The 21,436-nt window shown below is 42.7% G+C and overlaps 4 protein-coding genes across 6 annotated transcripts in view; 1 reads left to right on the forward strand and 3 right to left on the reverse strand.

The window, feature by feature from the left end:
• Positions 1-4,115: 4,115 nt before the first annotated feature.
• Positions 4,116-6,067, reverse strand: LOC117139024 (coatomer subunit zeta-1). Its single transcript, XM_033301122.1, has 4 exons — positions 5,958-6,067; positions 5,533-5,900; positions 4,905-4,995; positions 4,116-4,294 (listed from the first exon to the last, which is right to left on the reverse strand). The coding sequence occupies exons 1-4, from the start codon at positions 5,973-5,975 to the stop codon at positions 4,247-4,249; spliced, it is 525 nt and encodes a 174-aa protein (XP_033157013.1). The 5' UTR covers positions 5,976-6,067; the 3' UTR covers positions 4,116-4,246.
• Positions 6,068-6,463: 396 nt separating this feature from the next.
• On the forward strand, positions 6,464-8,875 carry LOC117139022 (coiled-coil domain-containing protein 13). The gene is made up of 3 exons (XM_033301118.1): positions 6,464-8,011; positions 8,068-8,441; positions 8,499-8,875. Exons 1-3 carry the CDS (start codon positions 6,617-6,619, stop codon positions 8,707-8,709), a joined length of 1,980 nt encoding a protein of 659 aa, XP_033157009.1. The 5' UTR covers positions 6,464-6,616; the 3' UTR covers positions 8,710-8,875.
• A 509-nt stretch (positions 8,876-9,384) lies between these two features.
• On the reverse strand, positions 9,385-10,601 carry LOC117139025. Its single transcript, XM_033301123.1, has one exon. The coding sequence runs from the start codon at positions 10,579-10,581 to the stop codon at positions 10,216-10,218; it is 366 nt and encodes a 121-aa protein (XP_033157014.1). The 5' UTR covers positions 10,582-10,601; the 3' UTR covers positions 9,385-10,215.
• Positions 10,563-21,436, reverse strand: part of LOC117139021 (LIM and SH3 domain protein Lasp) — a 28,239-nt gene continuing 17,365 nt past the window's right edge. The window contains exons 3-7 of one of the 3 annotated variants that reach the window (XM_033301117.1): positions 13,679-13,811; positions 13,252-13,387; positions 11,212-11,910; positions 10,832-11,067; positions 10,563-10,767 (exon numbers count right to left, since the gene is read on the reverse strand). In XM_033301117.1, coding sequence (XP_033157008.1) covers positions 10,588-10,767; positions 10,832-11,067; positions 11,212-11,910; positions 13,252-13,387; positions 13,679-13,811 — 1,384 coding nt within the window. In that variant the 3' untranslated portion in view covers positions 10,563-10,587. Of the gene's footprint in view, positions 10,768-10,831; positions 11,068-11,211; positions 12,376-13,251; positions 13,388-13,678; positions 13,812-21,436 lie in introns of all 3 variants that reach the window. The other 2 variants (XM_033301116.1, XM_033301115.1) reach the window with 2 other exon arrangements.

Consider the following 21,436-nt stretch of genomic DNA (forward strand, 5'->3'; position numbering starts at 1 on the left):
TGGCTGGTTGGTGGTCTTGGTTTTGGGGGCGAACGGGAGACTCATAGCCACGAATCGTTTGTTAATTGCTTGTACGGGTGTTCAAAGTAAGAATGTACAATATCAGTGATAAGATATCAGGCCGAGGGTAGCTCACAACATATAGAACAATGCCCGGTGGAAGAGAGTTATTCAATCAGAGAGTTACAGTTATCGGTATTACTCAGCTCTTAAGCGCACCAAATTGTCAAATCATCGATTTAATCGTAAGAGTATCTGAATTTGACAGAATTCATTTACAACACTTAAGCACAGGGAGAAATAGTGTGGATTGGGTTTCAAGAATTAGTAATCATGATCTATGCTAAAGTGCTGTGATAAATATCAGATTTACCACTTTGTTAATGCTAACTAGATTTCTGGGAATATACTATCTAAAACTATGATAAACTTCAATACTTTGAAAAACCCATATCGACGACCTCTATATTGGAAATATTTCTACTCCAAGTTGAGCAGCCTTACAGTTTTGGAATGCCACTTGTCCCTCTTCAGCGACAACTGAAATTACACTTGATCGCAGGAGAGGATTACGGGGGTAGACCGATTGTTTGCATACTGGAAGAAGAATTGTTTTGCAACTATCTGCACTCGAAAACAGGGCACTCGAAAGAACATGTAATTAAAATACAGGGCCCCAGTAACACAATCCAAGCGGGTAGCACAACCACCCATACCAGACCAGCTCAATTCGACTGGTCCGATGAGAACTCAGACCTTATCGCGATAAAGGAAGATAACTGGCCAGCCAGCCCGAGAGGATTTGACCCACTGTCAGGGACCGTAAATTAAGGGTTCACCATCGGGTTTCGATCAGGGCACCCACGGTTCACGGAGGTTCACTGCGATCTGGGTTCTCGATGCGTTGAACCCATTGACCGATATGGAGGACCGAGGTGGATCTGACCTGTGTGATTCCTGGGGGGTGGTGGGGGTGTCTTCTTGAGTTGCTGGGCGGCACTTCGCTAAACCCCACTCCACTGCCAAGGTCGCCGGCTGCTCGAGCCATCCACTTATCGGCCAGTCGATGTGCTCTGATTCCACACCATCCCACACTATATAATACCTTGATCAAAAAGTTCCCGGAATTTATTCAGAAAATTAAAAATACAAGATTATACATCAAAATCGATATTGTCCCCTTCAAAGTACTCCCCATCGACTGCAACGCACTTATGCCAGCGCTTGATCCAATCCTTGAAACATTTTTCATATTCAATTTGCGGTATGGCCATCAAAGCCATCTTCGATTTTTCCATGATTTCATCCCGGGTGCTGAAACGTGTTCCACGGAGCGGTTTCTTGAGTCGACCGAATAGGAAAAAGTCGCAGGGAGCCAAGTCAGGAGAATTCGGTGGTTGTTGAATGGTATTCGTTCCGTTTTTAGCCAAATGTTCACGGATAATGATGGCATTGTGCGACGGTGCGTTATCGTGGTGCAAGATCAAAAAAAGATTCAAAATAGTACAAAATCGAGAACACGCACAATCGTAGATGTACTCAATACGGCGTCACTTTTACAAATGTCACACTATCAAGCTGAAAATTTTATAGAATGTCAATGAGGGTTGTGCCAACCTAAAAAAAAAAAGAGAACTAAAATCGGGTGACTGAAAGCGCCACACGGTGGTGATTCCGGGAACTTTTTGATCAAGGTGGTATGGTGTCTTAATTGTCTGTTTGCAATTCGTCTGGGAGCTGAGAAAGAGTCACGCTTCGAGATAGAGACATTTGGGCATGGCCCTGCAATTACCGCGAATTGTGCGAAAAGCGAAAATTTTCCTACCCATTGAAGGCCATAAAGTTGATTTTATGGATCGGGCCCCCTCATTCGATATTAGCTTCACTTACTGGGTAATGCGGGCATGACACAAAGTAAGGAAACCCTAACCAGTCGCCGTTATTTCGCCAGAATTCGTTCAGTTTCAATTAGTTGGCACGCGAAGAGTTACTACTAATGGTTTTTTGCGGAATGGAATTTAAACTATTTTGTTTACCACAGGCGAGATTGAAATTCAGCGAATTAAAGGCAATCGTTCAAAATATATACATATATGTACACACCCGAAAAACAAGTCGCCAATCATTTCCCAGTATCAGTCGCGATTCGATTCGATTCAACCTCTCCAGATGTTGTGGGTTTCCGTTTCAGTAGACAAGAATCCGAAGTCAGGCGCACAAATCGTATGACTGAATGCCAAGTAGTCCTCTCCCGAATATAACAGCGCTTTAGCATTATATAAATCTGATGGGCCTGGCGATCGGGATCGTAAATCTTAATCCGATTGGAACCCATTTTTCGGAACGGTGGCGCTAATCATGTGGAACCTCTTTCTGTGCCCAAGTAATCTCAATCTTCCTCCTGATAGTGCAGGAGTATACTTGAGAACCCGATATTGGGTATAAATTAATGGGCTAACTGAACTTTAAGGTGCCATGGGTTAAAGTATTTCCAGAAAAAAACGATTCAACTTTTTCCAGATCTTTCAGACCTTTCAGCTCCATCTTTTATCCACGAGACCTAATCTATATAACATTCCGAACGTATTTCGAAAAGTATATGTGATAAAGGTGTTATATCAGCCGAGTAGGAGAACCCATGAGATCCTATCTGTGATTCGAGCAGCACCTGTCATCACGCAACCACGTAAGCAGCTAATTCCGGGGACGTTGCGCCTTTGCCAGAGTTCCCGAACGTGATCCCGGGCAATCCATCCATCAAGTGCGGCACCGATACCACAGCTCCTACGGCTGATAGATACATATAGCTGTGTACTTTACTTACCTCCCCAACTGACTCCCCACTTGGGTGTTATTTGTCTAATTCGACAACACAGAAGGCAGATAAACGCGAGGCGCTTCATTTTGCGATTGTTATTGTTTTGGCTGCAATGTTGACAAGCATTTGATTAAGGAACGATGGGTGAACGGGGGTGGATGCGGATGTGGGTGGATGGATATATCAGTGGGAGCGGAGCACGTCTCCGGTTCATGGGTGGTGTACGATGGATGATGTACGAGCAGCAGGTTGAAGTTGAATGATAGCATGTTGGCCATGCGATCGAGAGGTGGGAAAACAGGTGAATCACAATTGCTAAATGTTTGTTTTGTCGGATGGATAGATATTAAACGGAGTTACGGAATAAGGCATTTTAGAGAGATGATATGTAAGTCCCCCGATTGAACAAGCATTCGTTAATTGCCCTCTTTTCCTGCAACGCAGAACTTCATTTCATAACTAAAGCTTTTAATAGCCCCTGCGATGGCGAAGAGGTAATCCATTTGGTTGTAATGGCCATAAATCAAACAAATATGAGTTTAAGTGCCAATGCCCTTACATCGAGTTGGCCAGAAAACAAAGCTGTTGAAAACCGTTTGGAACTGCTTCTTCAAATAGAATTTGTTTATGCACCCCCTGCTATAAAGATGTTGAGATTATCGGTGCTTAATCGCTTAATAATTAGCACCGCCTCGTAAAGAGACTTTAATACCCTAGCACTCCCAGTTTTAGGTGCCACTTCAGGCCAAATTGTTTGGACACCGGCTGGTCACGTGTATACGACATACTTTATCCTCGTATCTGGAGGGAGCCAAGTGGTTTCGGTTTACCCCATCTGCATATGAATGGTGATTGCGCCGCCAGTTGCAACATAATGCCTGCATTATCTCATTGTAATACTGACCGATCGGCGTTGCATTGAATGGGTCAGTTCTGACATTATATGGCTACATGCGCGACTTCTTCGATTAAGCAAAATAAGAATTATTGTGCACTTCAGTAACACCATAAAGTTCTGTGATAAGCCTCAAACCGCTCGATAGCAACGAAAATGGGAATACTCTTTAATACACTCAGTATTAGCCTGGATAGTCTTCGAAGCTTTTATTAGATTTGCCTAAATCCAGTCCTTGTTTATTCGGGGGGTTTCCCTTATCTGAGAACTCGATTACATACCACGCACAAGAGATTTATAGTGGCGCAACCGGAACTTGACAGCTCAATCGTTCGTCGGTGCCTTATGCTACTCTATGACACAGCGAGTTAGTTTAATGCTAAATTAAAACATGCAGTGCTCTCCAGTTAAATGTATGTATTATTATATGCTTTACAACTAGGCGAAAACAGTTGGGGCTAAAAGAAGAATCGAATGTATTGCGACAACGCGGCGCGGAAGTGGCTTCCTCTCTTCCGCCACCCCGTTTCACATCACTTCAGAATGGACCATTTGAGTTGTTCACGTGCCGATTGCAGAACCTAAAAGATAGATAGCACACACATATATAGATACAGATACTCGGCAGTAATTTCGATCAATTAGCTAATGAAACAAATCAAAATGAGCGCGAAGTTCCAGAACATTTTCACCAATTTTATTTAAACATTCTCGGAGTACAATGAATGGGGCAATATGGGGAAAAGTAATCGAAATTCGGTAACATGTACAAAAGGTAAAAAAATTTGACGTCGACACAACTACTTTAAATTGTAATAAGTAATATTATCTGGAAGCATTCATAAAAATAGGTACAATTTTACAACATTTAAACTACATTTGTTGAAACTGAAAATATATCGTAATTAAACAGAAAGGCGAATAACAAATAAATCCACGCAAATGTGTAAAGCTTGCAAACTTATATCAACTCAGTTACTAACTACATATAGTCTCGAAAAACAAAGAGCCTTATTATTTGTTCATAGGGTGGGTAAAACTAAATGACAATATATATGACTGCAGGGTATCAAATTGCGAAACGAAACCCGAATAAATTAAAGTACAAACGGCTACCATTGAGTTATAAACACTTAGAAGAGCTACCAAGTAGTGAGACTACCAAAATAGACCATTAAGGGTGTTAGTTACCTGGGCAACGGTCTGTTCGGCAATGGGAATGTCATCGTTGCGCAGATCAACGCGTTTCACCACGGACGAGGGATCCGCATCCAGAATAATGCTATTTGGTGGAGACGAGTAAAGGTTTAAATAATAGAATATTTGTTATTATATATTTTATAATATGTAATGTATACAGTGATGGATGGCAAAGTGTATCTTTTAGTACCTCAGGTAAGTTCTAAAGTTTAGCCTATCAACCTAATAACTTATTCGAGCTGCAGGCCTAGGATGTCAGTGCTCGTATGTATTAGTTGTCTAATATATTTTAATCTTTAGTTTGATTTATATAATTGAATAAACTTAATAACCTATACCTAACTTTGCAGTTATTTACATTCTTTACATCATCCTATAAGTTAACCTATTGTCTTTGACTAGGTTTTGTTATAAAGACGAAGCTTAAAATCCGGTGAACTACTTAGAGACACACAAACAAGGCCTCACTTGAGTTAGCCCCAAATGATGGACTTGTAAATAGCAATGCCTTTTCTGGGAACTTGGACTTATTTGATGATTTCAAAACGAACTGCTGCTAATGAAAGCTGAACTTGGTCCCTTGTTCTTTCCATCCATCACTGTATACGTTAATACACACCCTCCGTCGCAGATCTCGTCAAATGCCAGCATGATGATCTCCAGGTTTTCCAGCACCAGGCGCTTCTCCACATTCTTCTTGAGAATCAGGCTGATGGAATCGTAGAGGCAGTTTAGCACGGACAGGAGGATGAGCTCGTTCTCGTAGGCGTTGCCCATCACGTAGAAGAAGAGGTCCACGTTGCTCTTGTACACGCAGGTGAGTCCGTCCAGCATGATGATCTCCGTGTTGGAGCGGTGCGTCTTATTGAACAGATTCTTTTCGAAGGCCTTCTGCTCCTTCAACGTGGACAGTATGTTCTTGTCGTAGTACTTGGCCAGGATGCGGTTGCCATCGTTGTCCATGATGCACATGCCCTTGATGATATCCTGCAGCACATGTTGGGTTTGATTTTAAGCCATTTACTTGTGTATTTTGCAATTTACCATCATAAATCCGTCCATCTTCACTTGTTTTCGTGTCTTACACGTCACTTTAGTATGACCATATTGCGACCGCTAAATTATACCAACTAAACAGTACTGCCAACTCTCGTCACAAAATAAATAGCTAGATACAGCTAAAACTAGCTAGAAAATATGCTACGATTTTTGAATTTTAGGTAAACCGTTAACGTTGTTATATTATTATATTTTAAATTATAATACGAAACAAATATGTTTGGCTTGTTGTGCGTTACTTCGCTGGAATATTTAAAATAAAATAATGTAAATGTAAAAAGAGAATAACAGTTTAAATGTAAATTATCCTGCCTTAAATAAAACAACAACAGTTTGGAAAGACCAAGCAAAGAATAGTAAAAGTACTTATTATTGCAAAAACTCTGTTTATTTTTAACTTACCTATTATTGAAGAAATCCTGATTATAACGAGAGTTAAAAATTTTAAAATTGGCTTGCCTTTGATTTGCCTGTTTCAAAATGAGGTTTAGATTTAAAAAACCCAGGAACAACTGATTACAACCAAAATTTGTGAATATTTTAGTAACAAAAACAGGCACACGTACAAATTATTTTCGCTCAGCCAACGAAATTGTTAGATTCAATTGTGTATATTTTTATGGGAACAACTAGAAGCCATTGCCATGGAGACTTTGCCGGATGAGTATGTAGCCCATCGGGATCAGGAGCTGTTGGGGTGTAAAGTGGGACGTTCCTCTCGCCGTCGGCATGACCATGATGCCATGGCCGCCGCCCATGTGGTGGTGACCACCGCAGTGGTGAAACCAAAGCCAGCTAAGCCGGAGTCCAAAAAGCTGCGCAAGAAGCTAACCGAGTGCGAGCAGGAGAAGCAGTCACTGGCCCAGGTCATTCATGAGAAGAATCAGGAGATATCCGATCTGAAGAAATCGGTTGATTCGCTTAACGAGGTGCTCAACTCGGTGCCCATTGATGAGCTGCGCTGCAACTCCTCCATTGCCGGCACCAAAATCCTGGAACTGAGCAAGAAGAACCGACAGATGCGTTCCGAATTGGAGCAGGCAAAGAGTCGGCTGGGCAAAAAAGATGCTCAGATCGAGAAGCTGGAGAAGGAGCTGCGTGCCCACGAGGAGAAGATGCAGCATAATCAGGATCTCCTAAAAAAGGGCTGCTCCCCCGATGAGCTACAGGCTAAGATCAACAGTATGCAGCAGAAGCTCTTCGAAACGCGAAACAGGAACACCGAGCTACAAAGCCAACTGAAACTGGCCCAAAAGTGCCTGCAGCACGAGATCGGTGAGAGCTGCAACATCAACATCCTGGCCAACAATCTTAATCAGGCCAATTGGCGTGGTCGTGCCCAGCAGATCATCGCGCTCAACCAGAAAGTGCAGGAGCTCAAGGCTCGCTTGGATTTCTACGAGGACCGAGCCGTAGACCGCGCCGAATATGCCCCAGTGCCGTTGGGTTCGGACCTGGAGTTGGTATCCGGCAGCTGTAGATCACATCATGCCAGCTCTGAGAGATTAGGTGGAGGCGATGGCGGCGGAGCCACAACGGCTAGCTTCGATCGCTTCACACCGGGAGTGCGTAAAAGTGAGATTCTTCATCGAGCCAAGGTGGAAGCCCTGGAGAAGGAGATTCTTAGTCTGCAAAACCAACTGGAGGATCAGCGCAACAAGACACTCGCCCTAAAGGTGAGGAACAAGAATCTCAACGAGGAGATGAACAAGTACAAGATTCGATACAATGAGCTGGAGGAGCAGACCGATTTCAATGGCGCCAATATCAACACCATGAATGACAAACTGAACCGGCAAAGGGTTCAGTACGAGAGCCGTTTGGACGACATGCGCGGCGAACTGGTCCGGGTGACCGAGGAGCGCGATCTTTCGCGCCGGCAAATGGAAGAGCTGAGCGGTATGCATCTGGAGCTGCAGACGGTGGTTAAGCAGAAGGATGTGGCCATGGCCAGTCTGCAGGATATGATCAAGAAGCTGGAAATGGACCTGCGCGCCCTCTCCGGCGGATTTCTCTTCTCCTGTCGCGAGTTTCGAAAGGTAAAACTCCGTATACTAAAAAATAAGCTATTAATTTGCTTAATTACATTCCGCAGGAGGAATTTGTGGGCATCCTGGATGCTCTCGAGGTGGAGAAGAATCAGCTTATGTTGCTCACCAAAACTCTGGGAGATCGTCTGGAGACGGAGAGAGCCAAGAACGAGGCAGCTCAGGAGCAGATCGGCAAGTTAAAGGCCCGTATCAGCCGACTGGAAGTCAAGATCAGGGACCTGGAGAAGGAACTCGATGTGCAGTCCGACAAGAAGAAGCGCACCCAGCGAATGGCCGACTACGCCAGTTCGCTGAGTCGCACTTCTCTTAACGGATCGATTGGTTCCTTCTGCTTCGAAAATCAGTCCCAGTACCAGTCCACCACTACTCTGAATTCGGCAGGACAGCCTGAACCCAGAATGGAGGATCTAAAGAATAGGTAAGTTGGGACAGTGCATCCCATCGCTTCATTAACTATAACTACCTATGTTTTCAGCCTTGAACTGGCTAAGGAGAAAATCACAATGCTGACAGAGAAGCTGGAGTATATCACCGAGGAGAAGAACGCAGACGCCAAGTTTTTCGAGGACACCATCAACAGTACGAAGACTATTATCCTTGAAACTGTACTTGGAGCCCGCGAAAAGGGATCGAGCGATCGTAGCAAAAATGCAGATAAAACCACGAGCGAGATTTCCATTCAATAATGAAGACGAAAAAAACACGATTTGTATTTTGATTAGTTTTTATGTTCTTTGCAATGCTGAAAAACTGGACCAGAAGTCATGCCATATACATATGTATATATATATTAAACTTGCATGGCATTGCATTGATTCTGAAGTACCAAAATAAATATGAGTTGTAAATTTTCATAAATTTTTATTTTATTTGTAACACGTTCACAAAACGAAGCCTTTGGCGCTGCTTCTATTTCAGGATAAGATTAGATTAATTCAAGTATTTGTTAGGTGATTTCTTTCCACTCGAAGCATTTCCAATTGCATTATGCCTATATAATTGTTATTAATTGCTGTCTATAGCTATGCATGTGTGAGTGTGTGTGGTGTAAGTTAATAATACATTATATAGCTTGACTTGCCATAGAAAACGATCCTCCAATCACATATTAAATTAGTTTTAGTTGTCGTTTGTAAATTGCTTCATTACTTGCGTTAGAAATTCGTTCTCCATTGCTTGCGTATGGTATGAAAATGTATAAGTTACAGTATAAGTATATTTTTTATTGATTCTTTAATGCATTATTGATAAGCCTAGTAAATTGGTTTTATCTAAAAAACACGTTTTAGCAAATTAAAGGCACTTTCAAGGATTTCTTTTGTGAAACGAAACGATATCTCCACCATATTTTCCTTCTTCAATTTAACACTAGAAACAAACAATATGTAATTATTATTCTCTTAACAAAAATATATATATATATTAAAAACATGAATTTCCCCCACAAAAACAAGAACAATATCCTACATGTCCTCCTCGTTTACACAGATAAATTGACAAAATTGTAGGGATAAGGACCCGATCAGAATCCGAGTGGATTGCTAATGCGAAAAGCTTTCAAAAAGCCGAAGAAAACTCGGGGGAAATTTGTGTTAGCGCTATTGCCCCGTAAGTAATTACTTTGAGAACTTCTAATTAAATTAGAAAACCTTTGCCTTGGGATTTTGCTATCCACAACATGTTATGCTGAAGCACTTTAGCTAATCGAATTGTTTATAGATATCCGTACTTGTATATGATTGGTAAGCTATAGTGTACGATTAGTTGGTTAACGTTTTGTATATTTTTCAATAAATATCTGTATAAATTTGATTTATTAAGGGCTGTAGATAAATGCAAACTTGGCTGGGTTAGCTTGGTCGCTCGATTTCTTATTGGAATCGGTGCAGATATATGTTCCGCTGACATATATTAGCCGATTCATAGCTGAAACACATTCGACACTCTGGCTGATTTCTCATAACTCTGCTGTGGCTTTGTTTATTTAATAAGATGGATATCGGATTGTTGGTTCTTGGTTGGATTACTAATAAATTTAAAATTAATTAATTAATTTCCCTCTTCTCTTTTTACATAATCCGCTGCTTTGCTATATATAGTTTATATATATCTATTTATGTAGTGGATGCAGTATAAGTTAATGCACTAAAGATTTAAATTTTGGGCTGTTGGTTGGGCCGTGTGACTCCCCATCATCGCCGTCGCCGCCTGAATACATGATTGAAATAGTAGTAAATGTCCTGCTCGGCCTGCTGCTGCGGCGTCTTTTTGGCCAACTCCTGCTGCTGCTTGGAATCCACTTGCGGATGGTAGTTGCTGTAGTGGTTGTAGCCATGCATGTCGTACGGATTGTGGTGACCCGGATGCATGCCTGCTGGCGGAGGGACGCCTCCACCTCCGCCGTGAACCCCGTGCCGTCCGTTCCTCATCATAAGATTCGCGTGCATGTTGCGATCCGCGATAAAAACGTTGACGAAGAAGGCGAGCACGAGCAGGATGTAGAGCAGGCAGACGAGGATCACCACAAACTGCTGGCGGCAGCAGCAGTAGTAGAACATTCCCTATTATATAACCGCCTGCTCCACGTAGTTGGCGGGCAGCATGCCGGTCTTGCCGGTACGCTCCACCCGTCCGGTCATCCAGCCGGAATCGATTGACTCCACCTCAAAGATGACGTCGCCCTCGCGGAAGCTGACCTCGTCGACGTCCTGCGCCTCATAGTCATAGATGGCCCGATAGACGCGCTAAAATATGGGACATCAAATTGAAAATTGTTGTAATGAACAATAGACAGCAAACAAAACTTACCATTGCTGAGCTCTGGCGCGATTGTTTTTCCTGCAGGGAGGAGTAGGATGGCTGCTGGCGCATCTGCTGTTGCTGCGGCGGGTGCTCCTGCTGCTGCATCATCTGCACCTGCTGGTAGTACTGCTGGTGCTTCTGCTGCTGGTGAGCCTGCTCGGCGGCGGTGAGCGATCCGTAGATGCCATTGGCCGGATCAATATCGGAAACGGATCCAATCCGCTTGGGATACACACTGTTGCCTGTGAGGACATAAAAGTCTGGATTAGTTCTGTTAAGGCTACATATTTACTAGCCGAGGACAAGGACAAGATGAGTGTGTAACATCGAGCTGAGCGCGCACTATCACTACCTCGAACTACCAGCTAGCCTGCTCCGCAACTTACCACCTTGATTGCCTCGTGGCTCGGAGCTGTAGACCAAAGTGGTGCTGGACCGGCCGGCATTGGGCACCACCCTTGGTCCATCCGTCAGCGGATCATAGTCCGCTATCTTCCCGATATTGCTGCCGCCTGCCACGTGCTGTTGCTGCTGGTTCGGCACATGGCCATTGCTGGCGTGCTGCTTAGCGTTTATTGAGTTCTCCGATGGAGTCACAGCGGCGTAATTGGGAGACGCATATAATTGCTGCAGGTGATTCTGGGCAGCTCCTGGGCCGGCTGCCACTTGTTGCTTGCTGTTGCCATCGTAGGCGGAGACACTGGCCGCCGAGCGTCTCATTTGTGGCGGCAACATTTGGTTCTGTGAGCCGTGCCCATTATTGTTGATGTTGCTGTGGTGGCTGTGCGAAATGCCGCCGTTGCTGGTATTGTTGTTCAGTAGGCTATGATGGGATTGCTGCTGTGGGGCAGCCACCAGTGTGGGGTTGGTGCTCTGCTGCTGCGGCTGATGTTGCTGCTGCTGCGGCTGATGTTGCTGCTGATGTTGCTGCTGCTGTGGCTGGTCGTACTGATCCACGGAATTGCCGCTGGGATGATGGGAGTTCTGGAGTATGGCCGAGCGCATCTCGTTGTAGCTGTTGAGCGCCTGCTGCTGCGGATTCGACGGAGACTGTGGTGGCGGCATCTGTTGCTGCTGGGATGTTGCTGTGGGATACAGATGTGAGGCTTGTTTAATGGCTTGCTGTTGCAGCAGCTGTTGCTGCTGTTGTTGTTGCTGCTGCTGTTGCTGCTGGCGCAGCGCCTGCGGTTGTTGGTAGTGTGCATAGGGATCGTGCAGTTGCTGCTGCTGTGCCCGCTGTTGCTGCTGCTGTTGCTGTTGGAGCTGTTGGTATGTGGGCGTTATGGCCGCTGTGTTGTATTGCTGGTGTTGTATGGGTGGCGGTGGCAGAGTCTGTTGCTGCTGTTGCAGATAGTGTTGGTGTTGGTGTTGCTGCTGCTGCAGTTGCTGCTGATGTTGCTGGTACTGCTGCTGCTGTTGGTGTTGCAACTGCTGTTGTTGCTGATGTTGCTGGTGTAGTGTTGTCGCTGCTGGCGGTATGGGTGAGGCTGTGGGTGCATATTGCGAGAATTGTTCAGCTGCCAATTGCTCTGAGAAGTATTCCGATTCATCTTTTCGATGTTTTCGATAGTTATCGATTTCGAGGTGACGATTAATTAGTTGCACCATTGTCCACAGTCGTTGTTGTTAGTGTGGATGTGTGTGTGGCGTGTGTTGTTCGTGTTGTGTGTAACGTTAGGTTAACGGTAGTTCAGAAAGCACACAAATAATGTTGTTGATTTTATTGTTGCAGTTGGTTGATGGTGTGGGATAAATGGCAACAAATGATAAACAAAGTCCACAACAAAATAAAAGGAGAGAAAACAAACCATAAAAAAACGGCATTATAATCAATATTAATTACACAATGTGACAGATGTGATGGAAATAGATACAACATAGTTAGATAGACAGTGCAGAAATGCAAATTCAGACATGCCACATGCATGTCTATAAAGTAGAAGTACAGTAGATACAAAATAAGGTAAATCAAATAATATAATAGAAAGGAAAGAATGAAAAAGGAATTTATACTAAAATGTTGTATTTTTTTTGGGGGGATTAATTTTGAGTGACATTCAGTATATATTTAGATGTTTAATTCAATTAACAAACAAATCAATAACAATACACAAGTTCTTTGTAAGCAGGCTTTGTAATTTTTCGTGACCATTTGAATGCATGCATGAGTGAATGACGTCAATAGACCATTATAAACACATTAAGTCAATTGAAATTCAAATAAATTAATTCAAACAGTAAGCCCGGCCCACCACCAACTGACCGATTGAACTAGCGATTGCAAGCAATAAAGCTTCGATACCAGTGATGATGAGTAGAAAAGATACAATAGTTACAGGGGGGCTTTGGTCTCTGCTCACACAGAGATGGAAATAGTGATAGATACAGATGGAGGGGGAGAGGAAGGAAGTCGGTCGAGTACTCACTGCTGCTGTCGGAGACCTCGGCAGATCCTCGCTGCTTCTCCATGGCCGCCTTCTTCTCCAGATCCCCGTGATATGCCACATTCGATATGTGCTTCGTGTTCTGTTTGATCCGCAGCGTTTCCGGGTCATCGGCCACCTGTCGAATGCAAAAGCAATTTAGGTAAGGGCACACACCAAATGCACGGATGGAACTTTACATATATCAAGCATTATCTCAAACTGAACTTCACAAGGGCCGCGCTTTAGTCATATATAGTTAAATAAGTCTGTCAAAACTAACTGTTTAACTAACAATACTTGACTATTTGAATATTTCAAAGAACTATCCATCGCGCAAGTAAATTAAACCTAATTAGCCAATAAACTCCCATCAAAAGTAGAAGTATCTTTGGATAATTGAGCTTCTCTCAACTTTTGCTGCACTGACCTGTGTAAACTTGCCCTTGGCCTTCTCAAAGTCCGCGTGGTACTTGACGTTCGACTGGATTTTGGTGTTCTCCGCGATGCGCTTCAGTTCGGGCGTATCGGCAATGGCCGTTGCCTTCGCCTTCGGGATGTGTCTGCAAGAGGGAAGAGGGGGTGGAGATGGGGGTTAGGTTATAGATCAGCAGAATTAGAGGAGTTAACGCTAGTCACAAGCCGTGGCAGTTGCACAGTCGCTCGTTCTGCGGCATGCCGCACGTAAAGTTCATCATCATACTCGCATACACTGCCGGTGGCAATCGGAGCTCTCGCTGAAAATTCTCCACGCCAGCTGGCCCCAACTTGGATTTGGTTTTCGGATTCACGGAAATTCCGCTCGAGTGGTAGTGGGTGGAATGAGAGATGCTGATTCTGCTGCGGGGTATATACATATGCGCATTCGCATGTACCACAGCATATCCATCTCTGATTTCACGTTGGCTTCGTGTGAAAACCTCTGACCTCGCCGCCTCCGCATTTATCAATTAAAACAGTGCCCCAAAACAGCAGAAAAGCTACGTGTATTTTATGTGGTTTGATTGGGGTTTCTTCTTTAGTTACCCCCCCTGGCAAATAACGGGAATGCACTTTCAGAGATTTTTCTGTGGCTAAATGCAGTTTATCAAAGCATTAGTAGTGGCTTACTCTTAATTCGCCATTAGGTTTGGAGCCAGCTTTTCTTCGCTTGTCCAGGCACAGTTCTAATCCAAATAATTAGCATGGGATTTAAATGGAAGACCACAAAGCCAATTTATATGGTCCAAAGCATGTGAAAAGCACATTAAGTTTAAAGTTACCATTTCCTTTGAGCATTGGAAATTCTATGGCAAAACTATTTCACTCACATTCATGGAATAAGTATCTTTCTGACTAGCATTTTAATTTAGATTAGATTTAGATAGATTTAAGGAGTTTTTGTTTTTTATAAACACACCAAACTAAACTAATAAATATCGAAGTGAAAAAAGGTCGAATGAGAGCAAAACACAATACCGTTGATATTATTATAGCACTTTTTGGATCAATTTCCCAGCTTCGTCCCCACAGGCTAATACATCAATTTAATTATTGGCAGCACAGCAAGGAAAAACATGGCGCATCTGTTATGCGAAAGTAATCATGGCGAACAAACAAATACACGCAGTTCTGTGCAGTTCCATAAATTCACGACTCTTTTTGTTTGCCATGAGCCATGAACGGAGTGCTTTAACCTATCATCGGGCTAATCGATCGATCGATTGGACAACAGCCCGACTGATAACCAACCTCGATGACTCGTGAGGTTGATAAACCCACAGCGGGGAAGTACCTCTTTCTGCCTTTTGGCCATATTAGCCCTCAACCCTCATATAACCACATATAACCTCATATAACCGTATTGTAAACGTAATTGCATGCAAGTCTATTGGCTTTATAGAATATTTATGGGTTTTTAGCGATGTTCTAATCGCTTACAGCTGGCGCCGACTTTCGAAAGGTGGTATAGTGGGTATTAGTGGGTAGTAGTAGGTAGTTGGTAGTTGGTAGGGGTGCTGTTTTCACAGCTTTTCCCCCCACTGACAATAAGTTGCAATCACTGTGGAATGCGAACCAGCGACAAAACAATGCCAACTGTCACACACGCACAGAGGTGACCACCATCGAGATGGATGGTAATGGTACGACTCGCTATATGGTATATGCTATATGCTATATATGCTTTAATGGTATAATAGTGTAATGCGCTACACATATGCACGTCGGACAGTTGATAGTGGCACAAGGCCGTTTAATGACCAAAGCGTGTGAGCAGCGGCAGACCCAGAATCACTGAGAGAGCACCGATGCATGTAGGTCTATTCCAAACAACAAGACTTTGTGTAAACGACGTGAAAGGGGACGAATGTCGTATACCCTGTATTTGCCAAAACCCTACTAATCCGTTAGATATTCACGTTATTGAAAAGGCACGAGCCTTTTACTTACTTCAAGACTGGGATTTTACCATATATGAATAGTTTTATTGGAAAATTTACTCTACATTTAAGCAATCGGGTTAAATAGTCGCCTTGCTAATTAACGCATTATTTTGAGATTCGTTTAACAAACAGATACCTCTGATAAAAAGTACAATCCACCAAAAGTGTATACCCAGAGTGCAGCAATAATGCATTGTTGTTGCCGCTGCAAGCTTTACTTTGCTTTACTTTGCTTTATCGTTCAATATGCGATGCATGTGTGTGCCACAGATAGAAAGAGGACAGGAGGAGGGGAAGGAGGATGAGGTGGTGGCCAAGGGGCAGAAATAAGTACAAAGCCCGAACCGCAGAAAGCATCGTCCGCATTGCCGTTGCGTTCGGTCGGTCAAATTGCTGTTGTAGATGGCACACATTGCTGCTGCTGCTTCTGCTGCTAGTTGTGCTACTGCAACTGCTGCTGCTGCTGCTGCCACTGTTGCTGGTAGCTGGTAATGATGACATAACAATGCTGGAGTGCCCGGAGGCGACATTGGCGAGCGTCTACCACCAGCGGATGTCTCAGCACGTTCCCAATAGATCAGCCGCAGCAACAACAACAACAGCAGCAGCAACATGCACGTCAGCAGCAGCAACAACAACAATGCATGCCTCTGATGCAATTGTTGCTCCTTTTTTGCGCTTCACATTTTATTATTATCAAAGAATTTTAATTTATTTGTAAACAATACACAACACAATAACCAGTAGCATAAATGGTGAGCAAAAAGAACCAACGTCAATTTATTGGTCATAATTTCGCCACATAATACTGTACATTTTTAGAAATATTTTCTAAACTATAAATATATTTCGAAACTTTAACTTCAATACATTTAAATTAAAATAGTTTTGTTGATTATATTTAAATATTTTTTGTCACATTAAAAATTACGAAAACGAAATGAACAAAAGGTATTTTATACAATTAACTGCTCTTTATAGAAATTTTACATGGTATCTGTTAGTCGATAAAAGGCACTAGAGTTTTTCAGCCGCTGTTCATGATTTCCCACACAAATTGCTTTTGATGGAAGAGAGGATGTCTGGATTCCTGGCCATCAAACTGGACCACATCGCGTGGTAGTCATCAAGCATCGAAAGAGCATCCAATCCACCCAAAGCCAGCCCACTGTATGTACGAACGAGAAAAACGGTTCGGACATTCATTGGATGTCAACATATTTCTCTGGTTTTTTCACTCTTGTTTTTTACTTACTCCTATTTCTTTGTTTTTTTTTTTTTAATTTTTAATTTTTTTCAATGTGGAACAAGCAGTGACGGTGATTGGTGTTGAGTTACTACCATGACAGTCTTTTGTTGTTCGACGACTTTATGGTGTTGTTGTGCAATGGATCAATGTAAAGTAAGCCAGGGAGGGGCAGTTACGACTTTATACTGGCCGGCCATAGCTGATAAGATGCGATTGTCAAAGGACTGCGTGTAAATAAGGTAGCACTACCCACTTTAAATGGTTCTTAAAGCCAAGAATATGAATGAATGTTCCTTTTAATGATGGCTGTTACATTTCAAAGGGCATCATATGTAGTTGAATGCGTTAGAAAGCAAACATGTATGGATTAAAAAGAAAAAAACATAACCTTGTGACCAATTTGATTCATAAAGTAGATAAGCACGTGAATATGTGCGTAGCTTAATACCTTCATTTAATTAAATTTATGAAACATTCGTTTCAGCCTATAGAAATATATCTTTATTGTCTTAAAGGTTTAAATTTCGTTATAAAGCCTGGCCTGACTGAGATTCCACAACGAAAAGAGAAAATCATATCACACATAATTTGCAAAAGCGTTAAAATTGAAATTAAATGCATGCTCCACCAATGTGATTATCTCCTCCACTCCACTTCCCCCCTCTCAACCCACACACATTACAGCCAAGTTTTTGACATTGGCCCATCAACGTCATCGTCGGTATTCATAAATCCGTTGCAGTCAATCAAAGTGAGCATAAATGTTCGAAAATCCATCGCACAGACAGCGAAAGGGAGTAGTAAACGGCAGTGACTGTGTGTAAATTTCCATCGCGTGTTTTAAGGCTTTTAAAAAATTCATATTCAATAGCTGGGCTTGGATAAGAAAGGTGTTCCCCGGGGTATTCGTTGACACCACCACTCCCAGCTCATTTCGGAAGCTAAATAGGCGACCCACAGAAATGTTTGTATTTAGCATAAAATGGTGGAAAAATGAGACAATGCCCCACAAACTCTTTCGGGCTGACCCAACAATTTTTTTTTTTTTTCGGTAATTGAAAAGGTTTTTGTGGCTGTTGTCACTCTTGTTTTCTATTTTGTGGGCGGCGGCTTAAGTAATCAGACGAAGATACATATGCACATATATTCCATATAACCATCGGGTAGTATTGTTCGGATATTTAAGCCGCGTTTTAAAACGAAAGTAAAAAAAAAATGGGGGGAAATGTGATGCAAAATGAAATGAGAGAAGACAAGAAGAAAATGTGGCACAAGGGGCGCGGGTTTGTGTTGGATGTTGGGTTGCATGACCATGGTTCACTGGGTTTTTATGTTAATAAATAAATGCCAATGATATATAGAAAAGTATCAGCCTTCCGTTCGTTGGGCAGATGTTTCGCAAAAACCCGCTTTTTTTATACTTTACACAACCGAGGGAAAACGAAATGAAATACAAAAAAAATAGATGCGAAAAAACGAGCAAGACATTGTAGTAAACATCTCGTTTTCTAGTTCAATTCCAACTAAATGGGGCCTGGTAATGTAATGTATACAAAATTGTATGAATAGAAGCTCCTCCTTGCCACATTTGTGCACATGAGCATATATGTATGTAAGTGCACTTTTGGTTCTGGCCTAAAGCCGACTTCTTCTCCTGTCCTGTCCTGGTCCTTCGGCTTTCGGCCTTAGGTAGACAACGGCCAGGAAAGCTGTACTTCAAGATGCAATTAGGGCGAGGAGAAAGTTTCGTTTCGTTTAGTTTCGCTTATTGGGGATGGAAATTTATCCATCCTCAAGTTGTACAAAGTCCAGCATATCCAACATTTGAATTGGCAGGACGACAAAGGAAGCTTTGAATGTTTACTGAAAATAGTTTGATTTATTTACATTTCCTACTTGTTGGATTGAAAACTGCATTGTGAAACACATGAATCCTTAGGTATGATCTCTATTTTCAAATTGATTTATGTCCTCTAAAATGAAGCCTAATAATGAAGTAGTAGCAACATAATTAACTATGAATTTTTAAGTGACAAATCTCTTTCAACACGAACTGATTTAATTTCCAAAATTAGAAAAAGTTTATCATCCATCTTCGAGTACTTTTCCCATTTTGAACACTTCCATCCTTGAGACCATAACATCCATTTGCCCCCTCAAATCCAATTAACAATCAGTTGTCGGGCACTTCAGCTTCATATGTGGCCCAACTTTAATTGCACGTTTTCCTCATTTATCCTGTGAATGAACTTCATAATTTATTGCAATCGTGTTATCCCCACCGGGTGGCTGACCTCTCGGCCCAAGAAAGCGGCACTATGAAAACTTCGTTTTGACCCGTAACTAAATGGATGGGAAACTATCTTTTGTCTGCGGACGGAACTTAACAGAAGGCTCCGTAGAATAACCACCAGGCAGGCGAAACTTCTTGTGCAATTATAAAATGCAAACCAAAAAGTGGAAGTTGAAGTCGCCGCAGTTGTAAAATGCAAGAAACTCAAAGTTTGGAAATATTTGGCATACATAATACCCTATATTAAAGAACTATTAAAGAAAAGAAATTAATACGTAGGATTTCTTTAGATTATATATATACAGTATGTCAAGAAACTGTTTACACACTGTGTAATAAGTTGAATATTTCAGTGTGTAAACAGTTTCTTGACATACTAATAAGTTGAATATTTCTCAGTGTGTAAACAGTTTCTTGACATACTGTATATGGTCGATCAATCTTATAAAATGTCTTTTTCATTTAGAAGTAGTAGTGCTAGATACCACCTTTTGCTTTCCAGTTATTCGAAATGAAAGAACGATTTAGCTTAATAGATTTTATTAATCTCGATCTGAAATGCATTTGGGGAATTCCCCGAAATGGAATTGAATATGCCCCTTTAGAGCCGCAAGTACCCCGCATAAAAATCTAGATCGAAGACACGGACAAAAAAGGAGGAGGAGCAGCCAGTCCGGATTCCCGCACGTGGCGTCACGTAATCGGGGAGCAGAGCAGCATTTTTGCCGGATAGGTGCAAACTGTTTGAGGAAATGCAGTGAAAGTGTGCTGGCAGCGGAAAACGGGGCGTAACCGCACCGCTGCCACTTTGCCGCTAAACCACATTGCCGAAGCTGAATCCATGTTGCAATTTATGCAGGCGATGACATCAGTGGAAATTCGCACAAAGCGAACGGGACATGTGATACCACCAAGCAGACAGCCCAGTTTTCGCTAGGAAAATCGTGAGGAGCGGAGGGGGGTCACTGCGCAATGGAGCTAACGGACGCATAACTCAATCCGCATGGAATTTTTATTCCCGCAGCGGTGGCATCCACAATAAATCTGCATTAGAGCAACAGCAGCAGCAGGAGCAGGAGCAGTCGCAGTACAGAATGTGGTATAACCGATCCGATCCCCGTTTCACGGCGCCCCTGGCTTTTGGCTCAAGGCCAGCAAATGCAGCCACGCACTGCAGCAAAAGGAAAATATTGGGCAAAAGGAGTCGGAGGAGCTGGCTGGTTGTGTGTTGGCCACAATACAAAGCAAAACACTTGCTCTCTTGTCCGCTTAGCCAGCAGCCCCAGTCCCAATGTGTGTGACATTGTCTACAACAATGAACATGACAGCAGAAAGCGGAGTCAGTGGCGGGGAGTTCCTTTCGGTAAGGGGGGGAGGGAGGGTCTTTCTCGGTGGCTACTGGGAACCAGGAACGCCCCCCATGTGACACAGATTCCCCATGCGATTCGCGACTTGAACAGCTCAGCAGGAAACAGGAAGACCTCTGGTGTGTGCGAGGAGTCTAAATGGCAGAGTTGATCACCTGCTTTTCAAGAGGAAAACTAGTTCTCGGAGTTGGGGGAAACTTGGGAACAATAACCTACTTTAAACTATATTTATTAGGTACTTAAACGGGCTATATACTATGTATATAATTGAAATTTAAAGGTTAGTTGTTGAAAGGTTGAAAGGCATTAAATTTAAAACGAAACTAATCAAAAAATATAATTAATAAAAAGATGGAAAAACTCGTTCGGAAAGTAATAATATTGCGGGTTATAAAAACAATGGCTGGCTATCATTTCTAATCAAAAGAACGTAATAAAATTAAATCAAATGTAGCAAACCCAGAGGCAAAAACTGTTGCAAATTTGAAAAATTCAACTGCAGCCATTAAATCGAAAGCCCATTAGAAGCAGCTGCTGTTATCAAGCGAACAGAATTAACTAGTTCACCGGGTGAACTCGAGTAGTGGGTTCTCACTGTGGCTCTCCGCCTGGCCCACAACTGCATTTCCGCATACTGCACCCATTCTAGACCCATTCCGTCGGCATTTCGTAGCCAGCCCGTAGTTTCAACCTAACCAGCTGCTGCACTTTTTGCTCACCCACATATTAGGGGAGTTTTTGCAATTTTCCAGTGAATTTAAGCGTTATCTTCGCTGCCAGCGGCTCTCCGCTCCACCCACCCATCTACTATCTTCGCGGAGCGATTAGATAAACGACGCTAATGAAGATTGCCAGG

Source organism: Drosophila mauritiana, chromosome 3L (assembly GCF_004382145.1).
Source record: "Drosophila mauritiana strain mau12 chromosome 3L, ASM438214v1, whole genome shotgun sequence".
In the NCBI taxonomy this organism is placed as follows: domain Eukaryota; kingdom Metazoa; phylum Arthropoda; class Insecta; order Diptera; family Drosophilidae; genus Drosophila; species Drosophila mauritiana.

Coding starts and splice junctions, on each gene's coding strand:
- LOC117139024 (XM_033301122.1), bottom strand. Junction 4,996..5,532: donor GACGAGATCTGCGACGGAGG/GTGTGTATTAAC, acceptor TCCACCAAATAG/CATTATTCTGGATGCGGATC. Junction 4,295..4,904: donor CCGAACAGACCGTTGCCCAG/GTAACTAACACC, acceptor TCTATCTTTTAG/GTTCTGCAATCGGCACGTGA.
- LOC117139022 (XM_033301118.1), top strand. CDS start 6,617: ATGGAGACTTTGCCGGATGAGTATGTAGCCCATCGGGATCAGGAGCTG. Junction 8,012..8,067: donor CCTGTCGCGAGTTTCGAAAG/GTAAAACTCCGT, acceptor TACATTCCGCAG/GAGGAATTTGTGGGCATCCT. Junction 8,442..8,498: donor ATGGAGGATCTAAAGAATAG/GTAAGTTGGGAC, acceptor CTATGTTTTCAG/CCTTGAACTGGCTAAGGAGA.
- LOC117139025 (XM_033301123.1), bottom strand. CDS start 10,581: ATGTTCTACTACTGCTGCTGCCGCCAGCAGTTTGTGGTGATCCTCGTC.